The sequence below is a fragment of the Neophocaena asiaeorientalis genome, unplaced genomic scaffold (assembly GCF_003031525.2).
Source record: "Neophocaena asiaeorientalis asiaeorientalis breed wild unplaced genomic scaffold, Neophocaena_asiaeorientalis_V1.1 scaffold86, whole genome shotgun sequence".
NCBI classification, from domain to species: Eukaryota; Metazoa; Chordata; class Mammalia; order Artiodactyla; family Phocoenidae; genus Neophocaena; species Neophocaena asiaeorientalis.
Window position 1 is genome coordinate 9,828,312 of NW_020175039.1, and position 22,413 is coordinate 9,850,724.

At 36.6% G+C, this 22,413-nt stretch overlaps 1 protein-coding gene across 1 annotated transcript in view; it reads right to left on the bottom strand.

Moving 5' to 3' along the window:
* The window catches only part of SPAG16 (sperm associated antigen 16), an 843,476-nt gene that overhangs the window by 437,869 nt on the left and 383,194 nt on the right, over positions 1–22,413 (bottom strand). Inside the window, exon 11 of the mRNA XM_024763282.1 lies at positions 1,605–1,748. Coding sequence (XP_024619050.1) covers positions 1,605–1,748 — 144 coding nt within the window. The remainder of the gene's footprint in view (positions 1–1,604; positions 1,749–22,413) is intronic.

Below are 22,413 nucleotides of genomic sequence, written 5' to 3' on the forward strand. Positions count from 1 at the left end.
TTCCGAGTCACGGGTTGTCATGGTGACAGGGTATTATAGAAATCTGATTAGTATGCCCAGCAGCTACAGAAGTGATAGGCTACACTTCTAATTGTGTTGTCTCTGCTTGCGAGATGGGCTTTATGTTTCTGAAACATGAGAGGCAGGGCAGATTTGTTTATCCACATACCAGATACAGAACGCATTACATGTTCAAAAATTAAATTCAAACATCTAGTACCAAAGATTATTTGGTAAAATTATTTGGTATAATTTTAAAATTATATTTGGTATAATTTTAAAATTATATTTTATTTGGTATAATTTTAAAATTAGATTTTAAAAACATTTTCAAAAATTAAAATTAAAAAATTAGTTTACTCTTCTCATTAACACACAAATTTCTGAACAATTTAGTTACTTTTATTTCAATCTAATTTCATTGACATTCATACTAAGGATGAGACAAAGATGGTTTAAAAAAAAAAAAGTCTTGTGAAAACAAAAAATAAATCAATAAGGTCCTCCTAAGACCAAAATTTCCCAGTGGAATGGTTGAGAAGTTGCACTACGGACTATGCATCTCCAAGAGTAGTTAGACCAGAGACTGTTTGAAAGAGCCAGATAGAGCCAGATGCTTAACAAATGTCAAGCATAATGTTGAATAAGAGAAGACAGTTGGGATTAGGGATAGCAGTTGACCACAAGCAACTGTGGGCAGAGCTTCCTGCCACCAGAATAATGTACTACATGTTTAACAATGTCTTTCCTTCTGTGCCCCGGTCTCTTGGTACAAAAATTCAGTGAATCCTGAAAATTACAGGGCTCAATGCCTTCAGTTCTGCTTTGTTTTCTTTAATGTCTTGAGTATCATTGAAATTTTTAAAGAAATTGATCACTGCCTCCTGATCCTTTTTGGTAGAAAACTTAATTCTAAAAGGAAAACATGCAAGATTAACAGAGGCAAAGTAAACATCGATATGCATTATTGAAATTCATGTGCCTTTTCACAGCTATGAGTACAAGGAGCATTTCTAATGCTTGTCCTGGGAAGCTTATTACTCTTTTTAAATGCATTAGCATGTGGACTAAGTTTTAGGTGTACTAAATATCAAAAGCAATCAATCTAAAGTCAATATAAGGAAAGCCAAAGGAGCATTATCTACACATTTCAAAATTCAGTGGAAGAGGTGGGGTTGCAGAGAGAAAAGTGGCAGTGCAAAGTTCCAAGTTTCATTTGTACAAGATGAGTGAGTCCTAGAGATCTACTGTACAGCACACAGCCTACAGCAAATGATACTTATTGAATACTTAAAAAATTGCTAAGAAGGTAGATCTTACGTTAAGTATTTTTATAATGATGATGATGATGATAAAATAAAGTGGATGGGAAGAAACTTCTGGAGATGATAGATATGCTTATGGTACAGATTGTAGTGATGATTTCAAGGATGTATACTTAACTCCAAACTTATCAGGTTGTATATATTAAATATGTACACCTATTCATACTTCAATAAAGTGGTTTAAGAAAAAACAAAAAAAAGCCAGCAGAGTGAAGACACAGAGTAAACAAATGCATTCCTGGAGAGATCAGGCTGGCTCTGGGAGTTGTGTGTACTGACCTGGGATGGAAGCAGCAATCCGAAAGCCAGTCGGTGTGGCCCAATCCTGTGAGAAGCACATTGCCTTTGGGGAGCCCCACCACCTTCCAGACGCGGTCCTCCCCACAGGAGATGAGGATGTCTTTGCGGGGGTGCGTGATGATGCTGCACAGGGAAAGAGAAGAAAAGGTACTTATGGGGAGATAACAGTGAATGGTTTCATACTGGGAACAAATGAAATGGCAGGGATGATCCATTTCAGCCAGGCAGGACGGCTTACTCAGAATGCTGGCTCAGAAGCCAGAAGAGCCAGGTTCGATGTCCTGGCTATAGCTCTAGCTTATGGCTTCTTGAATGCCATCAATCAAATTAACTTCACTGGATCTCAGATTCCTCATTTGAAAAATGGGATGGTTGATTTAGGTGAATGCTCATGTCTAATTCTGGTTTGAAACAATAATTCTGTTTTTTTTTCTTTCAGGGAGGAAAAGTTATGCCAATGAAAATTTGGTGTTAGGATATTTGGACCAGTAGCCATGCTTATTATATTAAAGCAAACTTCTTTTCAGACGATAGTATATCTTAAATCAGGCATTATCCAGGAAAAGATCATGAATCATAACCACATTATCATAGTTCTGTAATAAATTCTATAAATGAAACATTAACTCCATGGTCCACTATCTACACAAAGGAGCTCAAATTCTTCATTAATATGCCGCCTAAATTTGCTTCAGTCAATGCACAGTACACAAATTACAGTAATGAATTCAGGATGCAAAAGACAATTCCCACTCTATAAAGGCATAGAGGGAACTGAGAAAGAAGTATGTAAAATTAATGATTAACACATTAAGCAGTATTATTTGAGCCAGACTATGATCATTGTGGCTGTTTATTTATTTACTGAAGCTAATCCATTCTAAAATCAAGAGTCGAAAAGGTTAATGCCTGATATTTTATCTATGGCAATGCTTTAATCTTATTTATATAGCGTTTTGTCTATGCCTTACAATGTAATGGGAACAAATGTGCCGAATGTTAAGCACCTATTAAAATACCAGCCTAAATATTAGCAGCAAACTGTTCAGTTTCAACACAGCCATCTCAAATCAAAGACATAATGCATTTACTTGCCTATACAGTGAAGTGAAACAAATAATGACTTAAATAATGACTTAAACAAATAATGACTTAAAAAATAAGAATTACACATTCATTTCTCCCACAGTCCATTCTATGAATGGCATTGTTCCCTTCTTCTGCAAAAAAGACTTTAGGAAATCAATTTCCCAAAGAAATCATGGTCTGGGTCCATACCTACATGAGTAGCTCCAGGGCTTACATGAGAGCAAAACTTTTCTCCTTATGGATCCCTTCCAATAATACCATTAAATCCCAGAATTGTGAGCTGAAAAATCATGTCTTTCCATTAGACCTATCCAGTTTTGGAAATTTGCTGGGGTCAGTGTTGGAACTATTCAACTCACAGGCATGTGACTACTATGAGCAGGGCCTTCTTTCTGGTGAAACAGTTTCCCTTTTCTCTAGCACTTTGCTGCTCAAAATAAACATAGTAGAAGGGGAATTATTCATTTTGTAATTCATCATAATTGGTTTGTGACTTCCAGAAGGCCAGTTCAGGAAAGGAATTTATTACAGCTCAAACTGGGGAGAGGATACATTTATAGAACTTAATTAGAAGAAAAATATGATGAGAGGTAAAAAATGTCAGATTGAAATGAATTCTATATTCAAACACACATAAGAAGGCAAACCAAATCCTTGAAGCTACTGAGTATGATGTATGTTAGCTCACAGCTTTCCGGGCAGACACATGCACACTTGACTAGATGATAAATTTTACCCTCTTTACGTGAAGATAACTAAAGTCATTGATGTCTTTACGAACGTTGAAAGATAGGTTTCCAAAATGACTTTTGTGGGGGAAACTATTTGTAGAAGTTAAGGAAAAAAAAAGATAAACACAAACCTACTGGTGGTTAATCAGTTTTGGAAGTGTTTTTCCAGACTCTTCTGAACCCTTCTACTTTGAGGGCCCCTCCATAACACCTGAACTTCCCGAGCACTCAACCCACTAATCACACTCTCAGGTTTCTCTATGCATATATTTCTTTTCTAACATTACATTATGACTTTTTTTCCTAATTATTCTGGACCAGTTTCAGTCAAACACTGATATTTTATTCTTTAAAAAGTATAATTTACATCATCTATGAAATGGTCTTTAAGTGATTAGAAATATTTCCAGCACGTATAGAAGGGAATTTAACACTCTCGTAAGAATCAATTAACAAGTACTTGTTATTGAGTTAGTCACAGAATAAGTGCACCAGCAAAGACTGGGTCATAGTGATAAAGATCCCCAATCAAGAGTTGCAGATTCTGGGCTTCCCTGGTGGCGCAGTGGTTGAGAGTCCGCCTGCCAATGCAGGGGACACGGGTTCGTGCCCTGGTCCGGGAAGATCCCACATGCCGCGGAGCGGCTGGGCCCGTGAGCCATGGCTGCTGAGCCTGCGCGTCCGGAGCCTGTGCTCCGCAACGGGAGAGGCCACGACAGTGAGAGGCCCGCGTACCGCAAAAAAAAAAAAAAAAGTTGCAGATTCTGATTCCAATCATTCCCTGTGGGAGATGATCAAGATGGAGAACACAGGTCAGGGGCCATGAACCAGAAATATTCCCCCAGATACAGAAGTTTAGTGAAGCTGAGTGTCATTATCAACTCCATAACGAGGCACTGGTGTCTGAAATCCTCCTCCTTCTCTCCATCATCAATTAACAACAATAATATCCAACATTGTTTGAAAACTAAATGTGCACCAGAATTTGTACTAAATCCTTAATTCTCACAGCAAGTAGAAAGAAAGCTCACGAGGGCAAGGGTTTATGTCTGTTTGTTTGTTGTGTACTTGCTGTATACTCACCCCCAACAGTGGCTGGGATATATTAGCTATTCAGTACACACTTGTCATATGTCTGACGGGGGGACTGACTTCGGTACAGTTAGTTTTATTATATTATGACTAAGTAAACAGAGGTTGAGATATTACGTAAATTGCTCAAGTTTGATAATAGATGGAGGCTGACTTTGAATCCAGGATGGTCTGAATTTGAGGACCATGAATTTAGACATTTTTACTTAGTGTCAGTCTTTCATAGTTTATTATTTATATGTGTGTACTGTAAGTATCAATACTTCTTGTAACAGAGATGGGAGATATCATTCCCAGTAAATGTTTAAAGTCATTTAGTCATAATTAAGTCCTGAGTTAACACATCTAGGAATTTTCAGTGTATATATCAGAGCTGGGTACCACCTGACGTAACAGTCTTAAAAAGAGGACCCTACTCTTTACAATAAAATGCTCTGGTCCTATAAGAGAAACCAGGTGAGTAGCACCCCTTGTACATTCTGATCTACAAAGGCTTTTGTGCTAATATACTACATGTTGCACTTAATAAACTCATTAATTTGTTCTCTTGTGCTAATATTATGAGCCTTGTATTATTCTTTAAGTTATCAGAGGGCATTAATGTTTTATTTACCTATTTTCATAGAGAACTCTTCAAAGAATAAAATATTCTTTGTAAAGAATAGATAAAGCATAAATGTAGAAGGATATTTAATAAGCATTGATTCCATGGGCATTTAATTCATTGAGAATTTTCCCAGTATATTCAGACCTCAACTTTCATCATTCTATTTATCTCTAAATCAGTCTTTCAAAGAAGTTGAAAAATGGGAGAAATAACTAACAATTTATAGGAGTCAGTTCCTGATCTCCACATGGCATATATTGACTCATTTAACGGTCATAATGCCCCCATGAGTTAGGTCTATTATTATTCCTATTTTGCAGATAGGGAAACTGGGGCACAGAGAGGTTAAATGATCTACTCAAGGTAACAAACCCAGGAAGTGGCAGAGGGAGGACATGAATTTGAGCAGACTGTCTCCAGAGTCCATCTCTCTCTGGAAAGTGAGCTCAGAACCTCATCCCTTTCCTTTTTTTAGATGATAACATTGGAGAAGAAGCCACACTGAAGATTGTATTATTTTTATCTAGGGAATTTATTGAGATGATCTTGAAATTCAAAAACACTGATAATTTTTTTTTGTCATTTTTCTAATGATGTGTGAAAAGGTTTTAGCTATTGTCACTTATTTTCTGGAAGTTGGGCACTGGTTAGGTTCAGCGTGGTGGAGAAATAGATCAAAGTTGATTGGAAAAACAAGTACTTATGATCTAAAGCTGAGGTTGGCCAACATTTTCTTAAAGGGCCAGAGAGTAAATATTTTAGGCTTATAGACCATATGGTCTCTGCCATAACTATGTAACTCTCCTTTTCACAAATAAGGAGGGAATACTAAAACTGACCCATAAGGTTATTGTGCTGTGAGGATAAGTTGGTATACGTAAAGCGATTGGAACAACATCTAAGCATGGTCAGCTTTCCATAAATATTAGCTATTATTATTATTATTGAACATAATTGCACTTCATTATAACCTGGCCCTTCATGTAAACTTCTGTAATCCACATATGCCTCTTTTAAAGATCACAGGTCGTAAATTTAGTCCTTAAAATTGTAAATATTTAGAGAAAAATGATGTTTCCATGTGGTTTTGATAGACACCAGACATTGCTGTACTTTATTTGATGTTAAATCATCTGACAAAAATGTAGGACCCACACATAATACTTTCACACATGAACATAAGGAAGCTTTGTGGTGGCCTCTTTCATAATGTGGTTTTTAGGAATGTATTGCGGGAAACAGTGGACAATACGTACACTTTGACCCCTCTCCCTGCCTTCATATACACAGGTAGCATCAAGTAGTTGCTGGTCACTGGGGATGGGCTCTGCGAGGCCCTGGGCATACTGAGATGAAGATAACACAGTTCCTCTCCTCAAGTTCTGTCCACAAATAGGTATCTCTCTTCTAACTAATCATAAAATGATTTTCTTTCTCAAAGATGTCTTCCCGAAGTTCTAATTAATAAGAATAATGAGTTCTTACTTAATATCTTCCTGGCGCCTGCCCTAAGTGCCACAAAGTCATTTTACTTTAAATTTTGAATATAACCTTTCTGCTTCCCTTTAACTTACTATTAATTATAATTGCAAGATTCAAAGACAAAGGCCCTGTCACCTCCTTCCTAAGTTAATAAGCCTGTGACTAGGGTGAAAATAGTACAGGAAAACATCTTAAGGATTCAAAAAAGGAAATTGTGGGTGAATGCTAATCCTGCCTCTTAATCAAGTCATGTCCTGATGAAGTATCCATAAAATGTTTTGTTAAACAATATACCAGGCATGTTACATAAAATATTATGTTCTATCAGAGATTTTCTCTCTTTTATAATAGGACACATCCCTTATAATAGACCATGTGATATACACTTCAGAGTCTCTCCTCTCTAATTGAAATTGTTCTTTCCAGTAGTGGCGTTACACAAGGATATTTTGGAGGGAATGTGTGGGGGTGTATGGCGAACGTTATTAATTATCAACAGAGTCACTGACATAAGCGCCACTGTTAGACTTTTCAGAGAGAAGAATATTAATCTAAAAAAAGATTGTCACAAGAAAGACTAATTAGATACCCCTGTCTTCACTTTAGGTTATTCAGCATTGTAAATGTTTCCTTCACTTCAGTTCACAGGCTCTAATTATTTCCAACACAGAAGATGCTCAGTGGGTTGAAAATGAATCAATATCAAAATGTGTGCCCTGTGAACAGTGGGTGACCACTATCTACTCGTCCTTAACGATAGCACACAGCCACACACTGCACATGCTTGTATCCAGCTGACCAGGACAAAAATATACAAAACATCTGTCTGACTGTCGCTCAGCTAATAACTGCATCTTATATTTGGGTACGCATCAGGATTTACAAAGCACTCTAACATGCAACTTTTACTCTTTATTTCAACCAATATGGATTAAGAGCCTACGATGCAGTATGCAAAACAGACGAGAGCGGCACTCTCAGGGAGCTTACGTGTGAATGTGGGGAAACAAACAGCAACAATCAAATGACTGAACAGAATAGCCTAGCTATGAGAAAAACCAGCAAAGTGATATGACAATGATTTGTAGGAGAATGTTATTTTTGTTGCTGTTGTTGCAGAGCACGGGCTCTAGGCACGCGGGCTTCAGTCGTTGTGGCTCGCGAGCTCTAGAGCACAGGCTCAGTAGCTGTGGCGCACGGGCTTCATTGCTCCGAGACGTGTGGGCTCTTCCTGGCCCAGGGCTCAAACCCGTGTCCCCTGCGTTGGCAGGCGGATTTGTAACCACTGCGCCACCAGGGAAGCCCCGAGAATGTTATTTTTGATGAGGTGGTTACCAGAGTCCTCACTGAAGACATGACATTCTAGCCAAGATCAGAATGGCAAGAAGGAAGAAGCATTTTTAGGACAATTTAGGGGCAGGTGGTTTCAGGCACAGGTGACTGCACCTACAGAAGTGCTAAGGCTCGGGCTTCCCTGGTGGCGCAGTGGTTGGGAGTCCTCCTGCCGATGCAGGGGAGCATTTTTAGGACAATTTAGGGGCAGGTGGTTTCAGGAACAGGTGACTGCACCTACAGAAGTGCTAAGGCTCGGCCTTCCCTGGTGGCGCAGTGGTTGGGAGTCCTCCTGCCGATGCAGGGGACGCGGGGTTGTGCCCCGGTCCGGGAGGATCCCACATGCCACGGAGCGGCTGGGCCCGTGAGCCACGGCCGCTGAGCCTGCGCGTCCGGAGCCTGTGCTCCGCCACGGGTGAGGCCGCAGCAGTGAGAGGCCCGCGGACCGCAAAAAAAAAAAAAAAAAGAGTGCTAAGGCTCAAGGGAGTTGGTGTATTCAAGGGACAGAAGGAAGGCCAGGGTGACTACGGAGAGAGGCGAGGACTCTGCTGAGGATGGATGATGAGCAGGTGGAAAGCAAGGACCAGATCATATGGGGCCTCACAGGCTGAGAAAAAGAGACTGGCATTTATCCTAACATCACTGAATAGTTTTAAGTAGGAGACCGATAGATGAATGATAATTATTTAAAAGATCTCTCCAGCTCCTGTGTGGAAAATGAGAAAGTGGGGAGCAAGAGATAAAAAACAAAACAGTAGCTAGGAGTATACATTAGTAACTTAAGTATAAATGGCTTAAATCCATTTCACACACAGCTCCTCATTATTATGAAAGGTGTCACTTTAGTATATTAATATTTTTTGCCATTATCCTCAGGAACAGTCAACTCGTAGTTCTTCTCACTAATAAAGAATATTAAATTATTAAGTGTACTTTTAAAAAGTGCCAAAGTAAAATGGATTAAAAGCCATAAAACAAATGTGTGCACAAAACAATGAAAAAATCTGTCAAAATAAGATATCAGGTCCCATTCTTTTTCAGAAGTCAGCTAAGAAAATGTGAAAATATGAAATATTAATACTTCCTGGGCACTTTAAATTTAAAAATGTAATATTATAGATTTTATTCAAGACTATATAGGATTTATAGTCAGGATCTGGAAAGTAGTACCTACCTTTCATTTTTATTAAATAGGTGAGGCATTTTCACAGTTTGTGGCATTATTAATAATGCCCCAGAGGGTCGTTAGTCATAAAGGCTAACACTTTCTTTTTATTTTTCTTGTCCAGTGTTCTTCCAACCTCATACTTACAGTAAATTCGGAGTCGGGTAGAGTACCAAATAGTCTTCCCCTTGCCTTGCTGCATGGCTGGTAGTTCTAATCCCAGTCATGGGCAAGGGAAGAGGCAGGCAAGATTGTATGTGTGTCCTGGCTCATCTCTAGGGCAATACTATTTTTGTTACCTCTTCTATATACTTATATAAATGCTACATTGAAATTTGTAGATTTGTATTTTTATAAGAAAAATTCCCCCAATACATTTACAAATGTAAAGATTTTCCACCAACACTCAAAGATCATTTGTGAAAAGTCAACATATATGCAAATATGCAGCCTCATAATCTTGCAAAATTTACTACCACCTCATCTACACAGCTGGGCATCTTTGTTTCATAGTGTGGAGGGAGCTCCCACTTTGGTGAGTACACAAGCCAGGCCGTTTCCCAATTATCTCCCAAATTAAAATTCTTAAGATCAGGGACCTTAAGAAAAGCTATTTAAATTTATTATGTTTCTGTTTTCTCACATTAAAAAATGTAATATCATTTATCCTGTCTCCTTCACTTCATTCCTGTTTTATTAAATAAAACAAACCTTAAGAAAGGATATTCTTAAGCTAAACAATATATAATTTCCATCTCCTCCAGAAGTTCTTGTTCCAGAAGTTGTTCTAATATGTGAAAGAAAGACCATTTCAAGATACACAGAGTCAACTAAATGAAATTTATAAACTCCAAAGACAGAGGAATACAGGCCCCACTATTTTGGTAAATGGAATAAAGAAGATCAATGTAACAGGTCAACTACTTCCAGATTTATGAAAATAGTTCCTGGAACGTTCCTGCTACCTTAGCAGCTGAACATTTTATGCTACATAGTTTTATACACACTGTGTTTCATGTTATGAAATTGCTGTGTAGTTCTTTATGGTTTAACAAGTTTGAAAAGTTACATTACACATTTATATTCTTAAGAAACCCATTTCAGTAATAAAGTTTATTTGGTTATTTCATGTTTCAGCAATCTACAAGAATTCTGTGTAGTTATAAATATAAGAATTTTCCATTTCCTTAGTATATTAGTGACACAGAGTAGATGCTTTTCTAAGCTTAAGTCAAACATCTTCATGGTAAGAGCTCTATCATGAAAATCTCTTTTCAAGGAGGATATTTAGAAATATAAGCTACATATAATCTAGGAATAATTGGAAGTGTTACCACTTAAGACATGGAATTGTGGTACACTTATACATTGAAGTATAGTACAAAAGTCTGTTCTGAACTTGGCCTAATTTATTAGAAACCACCAAGCCAGTGTGATGGTTGTGATGATGTTTAACTCTTGACAACTTCTTTTGGTACCTGTCTGATAAACAAATTAGAAAGCCAAAATGAATTATGTATGGCTGCTTTATTAGTAAGGAGTACTGACTAAAATTCAATACTTTTTTACAAAATAAGTTTTGCAATTTGAGACATATATTGAAATTATCATGTTACATAAATCGTCCTGAGTCTCAATTTCTATATTGAAAAATGTGCTAAGACTGAATGAATTTACATCATCATGTCTCATTTGTGTCAGAGGCCATGTGGCAGAACTGATGGGGACAAGAGAAGGAAACTAATTGGCACTCCCTGTATGTAGCTGGTGATATTAAGAGGAAGCTGAAGAGCACCAGTGAGTGAGCCCCCATCAGTTTCCAGGGGACTGAGGAGAAGGAACAGGGAGTCGGATGAAGGGGAGAGTAGTAAGAACTGAGATGACAAAAACACCTTACTAAAGCTATTTAAAAACACAGACAAGTGGAATTCAGGGTTGGTGGCCAGATGTACACAGCCAGAAATGATGAATAAAATAAAAAGTGTAAGTTTAAGAGGAGGAATTAGATGGCCAATCAGGCCAAAGTGAGATCTGCTAAGATTTGCTATGGTGGGACATAAATCTTAAAGGGAACAAGGTAGACAAAAATGGATCCACACAATGGCAGATTAAAAAAAGCAAGAAACAGGGCTTCCCTGGTGGCGCAGTGGTTGAGAGTCCGCCTGCCGATGCAGGGGACACGGGTTCGTGCCCCGGTCCGGGAAGATCCCACATGCTGCAGAGCGGCTGGGCGCGTGAGCCATGGCCGCTGAGTCTGCGCGTCCGGAGCCTGTGCTCCGCAACGGGAGAGGCCACAACAGTGAGAGGCCCGCGTACCGCAAAAAAAAAAAAGAGAGAAAAAAGCAAGAAACAGATATGAAATGGGTCCTGATAATTGTCCATGTCGTAAGATGCTGCTTCATCTGTCTTTTATTACCATGCATTTGTCTCTGCATCGTAGATGCTTCTGACCTCTTCTTTCTACTCCATGTGAAAGAAACAAAAATAAAGAGGTATGTATTGATTCCCTATTCTATTTCCAACTACCTACTTTGGGTAAGAAAAGGGGACAGAGAGAGCAATCCAAGCAGCAACCTGCTATGATTTCAGGTAAGCCTTGGACCTTCTGTTCTTGCCCAGCTCAATATTACACTCAGTTAGAACAGGAGCAACTGCACAGATTTTCAATACCATGATTTATTGTCTACCCTGAGTTCTACCAAATTCAGTGGGAGAAATAAAAGGTTATGCACCATTCCCAGTTCTCTGAAGCACACAGCTTAATCAACCCTCCTTTAATAAATAACTCAAATTACTTTTCTTATTGCAGCACTCAATGTCTGTAGCACAGACCCCTCTGTAAATTACCCAGTGCTTCTCCTATACCATAAAGCTCTGCTTCCAGTTATTTTTGTATTATGTGCTTATATTTGTGTCTGTGTATTTGTGTGTAGTTTGTTTATGTTTTAACGTTTTGTTGTCCTTAGCGAGGAGAGGGAATCTCACTGCAAGGGCAATCAGGAGAGATGGTTAAGTGTTTGCTGTAGTGTTAACCCCTTAACCGTGCTTGTTTAAATTCCCAAGTCTGAAGTCCTCTCTACCTCACTCACAGAGGTAAAAGAATGCACAAGAGTCTTTGGTTCTGTGTACTTGCACATTCTGCTTTATCTCTTCTCAATATAAGGTTCCAGTGACCTGTAAAATTTCATCTGATTTAATAACTTCACTTATCTTAAATCTACTTGATATCTTTCCATCCTCTTATACGGCAGATCAGCTGTCCCCCTGGCCCCTGCCCCGCACCTTTATCAATATTTCTGGTGCCTTAAAGCAATGTTCACACTGTAGGAGATAAAAAGACTGATGTGGGCAGATAATCATGGAAAATACTTCTTTAGTTCATTTTGGGTAAACTTAGGCACTGACAATTCCTAACACGAAGTTGCAAATGTATTAAACATCATTCTTATTCGAGAATACTTTTGCCAAATGAAAATTATTTTGTTGTTAGTTTAACAAAAATACAAAGGATTTCAGATGTCATGATCAAACTTTTTTTTTTTTGGCTAAAAACAATCACAGCAATAGTATAGGCAATGGAGTTCTATATAATAGTTACCCTAAAGGTTCTGTGTACCCTGGTCTCTGTAACCTGGACCTGGCACTTGGAAAAATACCTAAACCTCAGCCTCCTGGTATCAGGGTAATGGTGGCCTTGTAGAATGAATTTGAGAGTGCTTCTTCCTTTTCAATTTTTTGGAACTGTTGGTAGGAATGTAAATTGGTGCAGCCACTATGGAAAACAATATAGAGGTTCCCCCCAAAACTAAAAATTGAACTACCATATGATCCAGCAATTCAACTGCTGAGTATATATCTGAAGATAACAAAAACTCTAATTCAAAAGTATGCATGCACCCCAATGTTCATAGCAGCATTATTTACAAGAGCCAAGATATGGAAGCAACATAAGTGTTCATCAGTAGATGAGTGGGTAAAGATGTGGCATATATACACAATGGAATGTTACTCAGCCATTAAAAAAGAATGGAATTCAGCCATTTACAACAACATGGATGGACCTAGAGGGTATTATGCTTAGTGAAATAAGTCAGAGAAAGACAAATGCTGTATGTTATCATTTATATGTGGAATCTAAAAAATAAAACAAATGAATAAATATAACAAAACAGAAAGAGACTCACAGATTTAGAGATCAAACTAGTGGTTACCAGTGGGGAAAGGGGAGAGGAGAGGCCAAAATAGGGGTAGGGGATTAAGAGGCACACACTGCTATGTATAAAATAAATAAACTACAAGGATACACTGTACTGCACAGGGAATATAGCCAACATTTTATAATAAACTCAAGTGGAGTATAATCCATAAAAATATTGAATCACTACATTGTACACCTGCAACTAATATTGTAATTCAACTACACTTCAATAAGAAAAGAGTATCATATCACATATTGCTAGTCCAGGAAAAGATCAAAATTCAAAATGTTTAGTTTCATCTCTACTTGTGTGCATTGTTTTTGCACCATTGTTAAGCTAAAAAATCATTTAATTTAGGGACCTCTGTAATTAAGTCAGAGTAACTGTAGGCAAAGAAACATATATAAAATAAGCTACTTTAATTTTCTCCCCAATGAAATGTTAAAGGGCATCTTGTTCTAAGAGGAGTTTCTTTAGGCACTTTAGGCACGTGATTTTAGCAGGGAATACACATATACATATACATGTATATAATATTATATCATTATGTAATGTTATATTACATGTATTGCATATATGTACATAATATACATTATTTCATACAGTACCATGGTAGTTTATATATGTATTTTTATGTTCTAAATCTTTCCAAACAGCCTTCAACTGGTATTACTAGATTAGTCCTCTTTTCCTAAAACATAGATGTGAAACTAATTTTTAAAACAATAACTTTTAACCTTTTATACAGTCACAGCAGTTTTTTTATATTTATGATAGTTGTTAATATATTTTAACTTGTAAAAAATAATTAAGACACATGAATTTACCTCACTTAAATCATCTGACTGATTATGTTTTGCCACATGTAGCTTTTTCTTTACCAAATAACCTTTGATTAATCCTATTATGATGCAACTCCATGGCTCCAATATAAAATATATATAATTAGAAATAATTATTAAAATTATTTTTCTTTTACTTTAGCAACATTGATAAAAGTAAAACATCTATAAGAGGAAACTGGATCTTTTCATATATTTGCAACTTAGTAATAGTTTTAGTCAAATTTTACATTTATGTCTCTTCTGAAATTTACTTAATTCTATATAATATAGATAAATATCAGCTTGAGCACTGATATTCTCTCTACCACCTATTCCCATATCCAACTCTTCTGCAGTGTAACTTTGCAGTATCTCTCCCAACTCTGAATGTGGGCCATGTGATTTCTACTGCCAATGAGATGTCAGGAACTATGGCACACTCAAGAGGCTTGAAGAGTATTTGCGTGATTAGGCTTCCTCTCCCTTTGGCCCTGAATCATCTTGAGAAGGATGTACCTTCCCTAGCCTGACAGAGCATGAGAGACACATAGAACAAAGCCAAGATATCCTGATGTTCACCTCACACTGGGTCAGCTGACCCACACACATCTGAGTGAGTTCAGGCAGGACCAGAAGGACCACCATCCCAGCCCAATACAAAGAGCAGAATTGCCTGGACAACTGCCTCAGATGCTTGAGCATTAAATACTTATTGTTGTATATCACTGAGAGCACACAGCTTTCTTAGGGTTTTTTTTTGGGAGGGGGGGAACACAGACTTATGGTAAGAAAAGCTAACTGATACAGATTTTTGTGTCTTTTCAGATATTCATATTTCAAAATCAGAAAAAAATGTTCTTTTCACACTTTCCCCACTTGCTGCTATTGAAATAAAACATTCCTTGTATATATTAATTCAAATTTATTATTAAACCTTATGTTCATTATGATTAAGAATCTAACTATGTATATAAAAATAAAATGTTCACAAAAACTTTTTTCCATTTAATACCTTATGCATTTTTTTATGAGCTTACACAAGATAAAGTGTTTAAACTATTGTATAAATCATAGCATTTAGAGTCATACTCATTGAACATTGGAGCCAGAGATATCACATATAGATGAGTGACTAAAAATCATTTTCAAAAAATATTTAGTATTTATGACACTGCTTCCTTCCACTTCTAAAAATAGTAAAAACTTGGATATAGCTTTAAATATTTAAAATCAACTTAAAAAATAATCTATGCTTCTTAGAGCCGACACCTTATTCATAATCAATTAGCATTACTTTTATTATGATTTCAAGATTTCACTAATCAATAAAACAAGGAGAATATAAAATACCTTTTGTGTGAAAACTGATGAATATGGTAATATTAAATGATATATTTTTCAAATTTCATTTTCTTTGATCTAAAAATCTGGTACCTGTTAGAAAGTCTAAAATATTTTGCTGTAAGCACCTTCAGTCTTGTTAGAAATGAGAGATGACCAAAATCACTGCTTCAATTTCTTTCTATCAGTTATAGTCCCTCTTTACCAAGTACCATAGGTTCCCTGTAGTTTTTGTTCTTCTTTTTGACTTTATGATTTCTATCTGAGCTTTGAATGTTAATTAGGCTGAGACAGAACTATTACACTGAATACTCCTTCCATCTAACTTTTTCCATCCGTTATTTCCGGTGTCATTCAGCCATGCTACTACTAAGTTGCTGGAAATGTCAAAGGAGAGAAGTAGAAAATCTTTTTGCAAAATGAGTATTCCTTGTTATAACCCCCTGTTTTCTGACAGTCTGAAGATAAAAGGACAGCAATTAGGAGGCAACTAGTTCCTTGACCTTTAGGTTTTAGCTTTCTTATTCCTAATACTACTGCCACCCAAACCTGCTGCTCTGAACTATGAACAATATACAGGTGTTACAAATGGGTCTAAAAAATTTAACTTATTATAATTTTCATATTATAATTATAAAAGATGGCTAGAGGGAAGCCTCTCAGCAGGTCATGTGTGTTTTAAAGAGGAATTTCCTGTAAAACTTATACTCTTGGCCTCTCTCCCCCCCATCATTCACTCCTTCTGAGGATGTGGGAAAAACTTATCTGCAGGGTTGTACGGCAACTCTGGAGTAAAGGGTTAGATTTACAACAGACAGCTTCTTCTAACTTCTGTCTCTTCTCTGGATCAGCCTGCCTGCAGTGAACACACATTTCCAGCTCTTCTGTGTTGTGCTTTGCAAGGATAGGCCCCTGTGTGATAGGTCAGCTGTCACTCAGCATTATCTGTGCCCCAGTAGGTTAACCTCTTCACAAGAGTGGAGTAGTAGAAAGCCCATTGTGGCAACACATTGCAATATCTCTTTAATCTAGCTTTTATCAGTAAAAGCTAATATTTTATCTCCATCTTTCAGAGTCCTATGTTTAACTCCCAATGGGTTCTTGACTTGATCAAGGAAAGAGGGTTTTTATTTCCTGGCTCTCTAAATTCCAAATCTTCAGGAAAACACAAGCACTAGCATTTGGAAGACTAGAATAACGGTTTTCATAATCTTGGGGCATGCTGGATTTGATCCTAACAGTTTTAGGTAGCTTCTAATGGGCCTTGTGCTTTTAGGTTTGTGGCTGCTTTTTTAGACTTATAGAGGATGGTTGTGACTCATGTGGGCCAAATCCACAGACTAGGAACCATGAATTGTATGGCTGTTTGTGACTAGGTTTATGGAAAAACTTCTCAAACAAAAGGAAACATTAAACTCTAAAAATCAGATTTTTCTCTAGAAATTACTTATAAAAAATAAGTTTTCTTGAGATATACAAGAATCAAGGTTTTTCCTTTCTATAATTTTCTTAAGACTTCTAAAATAATGTTCTCCATACTTTGAACAAATCATCTGGGTTACCTGTCTGTACATTTATTTTCTCATTTATAGTACATGAATGTTGGGGAATTAAATAGAATTTAATTTAAATTACATAGAAAGCATTTAGGAAAGCACCTATCACATATTAGGTGCTCAATTAAATGTTGATTACTATTATCTTTTCATTATTTCCACACTTACAAATCACTTTCAGATTTCTCAGAAAATTTATTTTTTTCTAATTTTAAGTCACATAATAATTGGGTTTTAAATATTTATTTTATTTCATATCTAAATTCCTCAAACTTATGCAATGTTGAAAGTGTTTATATAACTGTTTGGAATATTAATGAAAAAAAGTCAGATGGTTACCTGTTGGTGTTTTCCAGTCTTTTAATGCTCACTGGAAGTGTAGACTCTCATGAAAAGAAACTAGAGATAGATTCTTGCTTCACACCAACCCAGGCAAAGAACTGTCTCTATAGATTTTTTGCTAGGTTAGGTTATGGGAAAAGGCTGTAAAAGATCCAAAACTGTTGATGAGTACTTTGCTGCCTGCATGTAACACAGAATGGTTGGTTTTCTAGTCCCCAATCTGATAGCAGTAATATATGTTTTCCCCACCTTTGTCATATCTAATTATGAGAATTACTGGTTTTAACAGAGGCCAATGGCCAAGAATGATGATGAATGATATTTTATATAAACATAATTTTAAAGTTACCTAAAAATATTTTTTCAGTTAAGTTAGTTTTCTACCTCAGCTTTCTCTGGAAATACAGAAATCTTACATGTCATCATCTGGGCAATGTTTACCTCCCCATTCGATGGCAACCCACATGCAGAAGGAGATGAACCCACCACAGTAACAAATTTTTCAATGAGCAGATGTTCCGTAATATTTAGTTTTGGACATTAACAAAATGATCCTTTGGCAAGCAAGGCATTAAACCTAATATATTCAACTCCTTTTTTTAAACAATTCACTTCTTATTAAATTTATCTAAGTGGCAAAATATGCAAAGGAATTGAATGCTTATTTACAAATTGTATATGTAATTTTTTGGTAAAAAATACAGACATCTCATTTCTTACTATTAAATGAATCATGAAAACAAAAACAAAAATACAAAAGACAAATAAACACCAAAGAGTTCCGAGGAGACTGCCGAGAAAATAAGTCTACTTTCAATAGAGTGTATACTGGATGTACCACGGTAATAATAAATGTTATTCAGATTACGTCTTTAGTCCTTTGCTTGTATTACCAGTAGATGGTTCTCCACATGCAAGAATTCCATTTCATAAGATTGTAAACTTTCTTAATTCAGGAAAGAAATAAAATTAAAACCTGAAGAAGAAAATTATTCAAAACGCACAATTCTTAACTCATGTATTACATGGAATGTTATGATGTTTTCATATTTCATTAAAAGGTTAAAAAAGGTTATATGATACAGACTGATTCTACAAGACTATAGAAATGAATAAGAACGCTTAACCATGAATTTAAAAATCATTTAGTAACTATATCTCATCCCAGTTTTTGGCCATTAAAATATTCTCTTTCCTATCATTAAGAGAAAGTGGATCCTGAAGAATATAGAGATTCAGATAAGTTTTTTTCTTATTAATACAACCTAGATTTCGGTTATATGAATATTTGTGACACTATGCAAAGCCCCAAAATAGTAAAGTACAGAATTTATTAGGGTTTTGAAGGTCTAATAATGCATGTATAATTTGACACAACGAACGCAGCTATAATTACGGTCTACGAGAGTATTCCATGTACATAAAAAATAAGTCCTCAAGTACCAAAAAGGCTGCATTATTTTCATTAATTTAACAATATAACTCCACTTTAAACCTGAAAGTAATGAACCTTAAAATTACATCAACAATTAAATCAAAACTGCAAGCATGGAAATAGTAATGTTAAGCCCATGTAAATTATTGTTACAGTTAAGTGATTTTCAAATTTTAACTCTATTTCCACTAAAGTGATTATTTCACTCATTTTATTAAGGAAGGGATTTCTTCAGAAAAAAATTAATGGCACTAATATCCATCACACAAACAGTCAAGCAATTAAGTAGACCAAAAATCTAAAATGCTTTTGTGCCCAATCAGCTTCCCACCAAGAGAAGAAACAATCTTGCCAACCCAAGTCTGTATTTACCTCTCCATTGTTCTTGCCCTTTAATCCACAACTGTCATGCTCATGGCTACTTTTCCAGGGGTGGGCTGGGTTTGACAACATGTCTATCTGTCATCTCTCTCTCATCTTTCTAAGGGAAATTGATCATAAAACAAAAGCAAAAAAAGCACAATGTTTTCTCCCGCCAAACTATACCACTCTCTGACCCACAAGCAAGCTCGATAATACATACAATGTTCTTTTCAACCTTACTGTTTTTCTTCCACTGCCTAATACGCACTATTAAATACACTTATTCCTCCATAAAACACGTACTACCATACCCTTCTTCCCACTTACCAATCCTAGCCCTATTTGAGACTTAGAAATCCTATTTCAAAGATTACCTCTTCCTCAAGAAGCCTTTCTTGTTTCCTCTAACTGGTTGCCTTCTTCCACATTTGAACTTTCAGGGTGTTTTATAGACATTTACAGAAACTTACCCTGCCTCAAATGAATTTTTTCACCTTCCCAAATTAGTAAATAGTAACCAAATTTCCTAAATTCTAGGTGATTTTCCAAAGTCAAACAATCACTATTTCATTTCTCATTCATCTTTTAAATTACCTCTTATCAAAAGGGAAATCAAGGCAAGAGTTTGTCACAGACTGGAAAAAAAGAATGTTCTCTTCCATTTTGGGTAGTTCAGAACCTCCTGAACAAGCACCATCAGTTTCAGGCCTCTTGTCTAGCATCGAGCTAACTAAACAGCACCATATCCTCTGTATGGTTTTGTCTCAATTGTCAAGGTAATTGTCTCAATTTTTTCCTTCACTGGGTAATAGAGACCTGGCCTAAATATGGTTATTATTAAAGTTAAGTGATTACAAATTTAAATTCCTTCTCTATCTACTTAATTTCCTATCAACATTTTAATGCACATCCCTAATTTTCAAGTGTGAAAAGCTTATCCCAATTTGAAACAACAAAAAATATGGCTTCTTTCAGAAACGGCCTGGTTTAGAAACCCTCAGGAACCTAAAGAGTAATTATAACACTGGAATATGAAAAGCTTGCTGAGCATACGGCTATCTCTTAAGAAATGTTGCCCAAAGTGTTCTTTTCCTACCTTTTCTGTTTCTCTCTTCCTTTCCTTTATAGGAAGAGCCTTCCCCTCCATTTCCCCTCTTCATCTGCCTTCTGTAGCTGTTAGCAGGAAGTCACAAATTTCATTTCAGAAAAGATGCTTTAAATGGTAGCTCATGAGAAAGTGGGTAGTTTCCCACTATAGGATTGTACTGTAGTATAATCAACCCTTGAAACTTCGTTGATGGATGACACGGTTGGATACGTGCCACACACTGTACGCATCAACTTTACTGCTGTGCAACAATAATCTCACATTCCACGTTGTGAAATATGTTCTCTTTTAAGGAAACTTGCAATACATAATAAAAAGATCTCATTTCAGAACTGTTGGTTTTGGCTAGGTACCAACAATTGGCTATCTGTGGGAGAGCTTGCAAAATGTTTTAGAATTTTGCTACCTGATTAGCCTGCATAAGTGGAAGGATCATTTATTTTAAATCACTGTTAGGTCTAAGATCTTGATAGAGAAAGCCTGTTGAGATATTCGACATTTTCTTAGGGATTAGTTGTAACTCCAATACTGGTTTTTTTTTTTTTGGTTAAGAGTATGAAAAATGTTTCCTTATATATAGAGGAAAAGAATACATTTTTAATAATTTCATTAAAATTCTACATTGCAAGTATTTTCTTTTTGAATCAAAGAACAGCAAGAAGAGTAAAAGGCTCAACTAATAATAAATCTGGTGACCATTCTCCCTGTCTTTCTGTAGAAGTGCTACGCAGCTCAGTATTTTAAATAGCATGGCAGCTGAAGAACTGTGGTATCTATAGTAGAGTTAGCCAATCCATCTGACAAAAATTACTCATTTAAGTTTGTATTTCACAGTTTCTGAGGATTGGCTCCCCCAATCATTCACAATGCCATTTCTCTTTCTTTTCTTCACTACAGAGCTTGGAAAGGTAAAACACCTTCCTGGATTTTCTTATAGTAACAGTAACCATGTGACAGTTTTGCTCAATGAGATATGGACTGAAGTTTTTGGCAAAGAGATTCTTTCCTGCGAGTAAAAGCAGGGACAAGGACAAAGCTCTTTCTTTGCCTTTTGATTTCTGCCCTTCGCTCTATTCATTTTATTTTATTTTTCCTGCCAGTCATGAACATGATGCCTGAAAGTGCACCAACACCTTTTGTAACCATGAGGACAATAGCAACACACTAAGGATGACAGTCCTGAAGGAAAGAAGGAGTCAAATTCCATTATGGTTTTATTGAGCTGGCCTGCATGAGATAAATGAACTCCTCTATGTTTCAATGACCATTAGTCTCATGTTGCCTCTTGTCAGCTGGACACATTCTAACTGATATTCCATTTGGCACCTGAAAGTGCATTGCTGTAGTGTCAGAACCTAAAATATGGAACTGCTCTAGTGGAGAAGACACATGTTAAGGACCTAAGAATTTTAGGCTAGAAGGTTAATAACTCTGGTAACATGATGGTAAAAAATGTGTTCAAGTCCACATATACTATATGCAGACAGCATACTTATCAACAGGACATATCAATGAATATATACTTGTGTCCTTGTTATAGTTTTTTAAAATTACTAACTCTCAAGCTTAGACTGGTTGGATACCCAATATTCACATTGCTGCCACTTCCATAAAGACAATGGAGCAACACCATCAAGTAAGAAGGATGGAGGATGTTATTCCCTGGGTTGCCATATATTCTCAAACTAGCAGTAGCCAATTATTGATAAATGGACTTAGTCTTTGGCCACGGATGGTCTTCCCTCTTCAAGGAGCTGCTGCTTCTTCAGGGCCCTTAGAGCTCTTTTCAGAGAAGCACAAACTGCTGATCACTAATGGGGCCTAAGGATACAGACACTGTTCAAGGACTGTGGATATTTGTATTTTCTATTGCTGGTGTAACAAATTGCCACAAACAGTGGCTTAAAGCAACACAAACGTATTATGTTGCAGTTCTGAAGGTCAGAAGTTTGCAGTGGACTTTACTGGGTTAAAATGAATGTGTTGCCAGGCTGATTCTTTCTGAAGGCTCTAGGGGAGATTCCATTTCCTTGCCTTTTCCAGCTTTTAGAGGCCACCTGCATTCCTTGGTTGATGGTTCCTCCATCTTCAAAGCCAGAAGCGGAGCACCTTCAAATTTCTC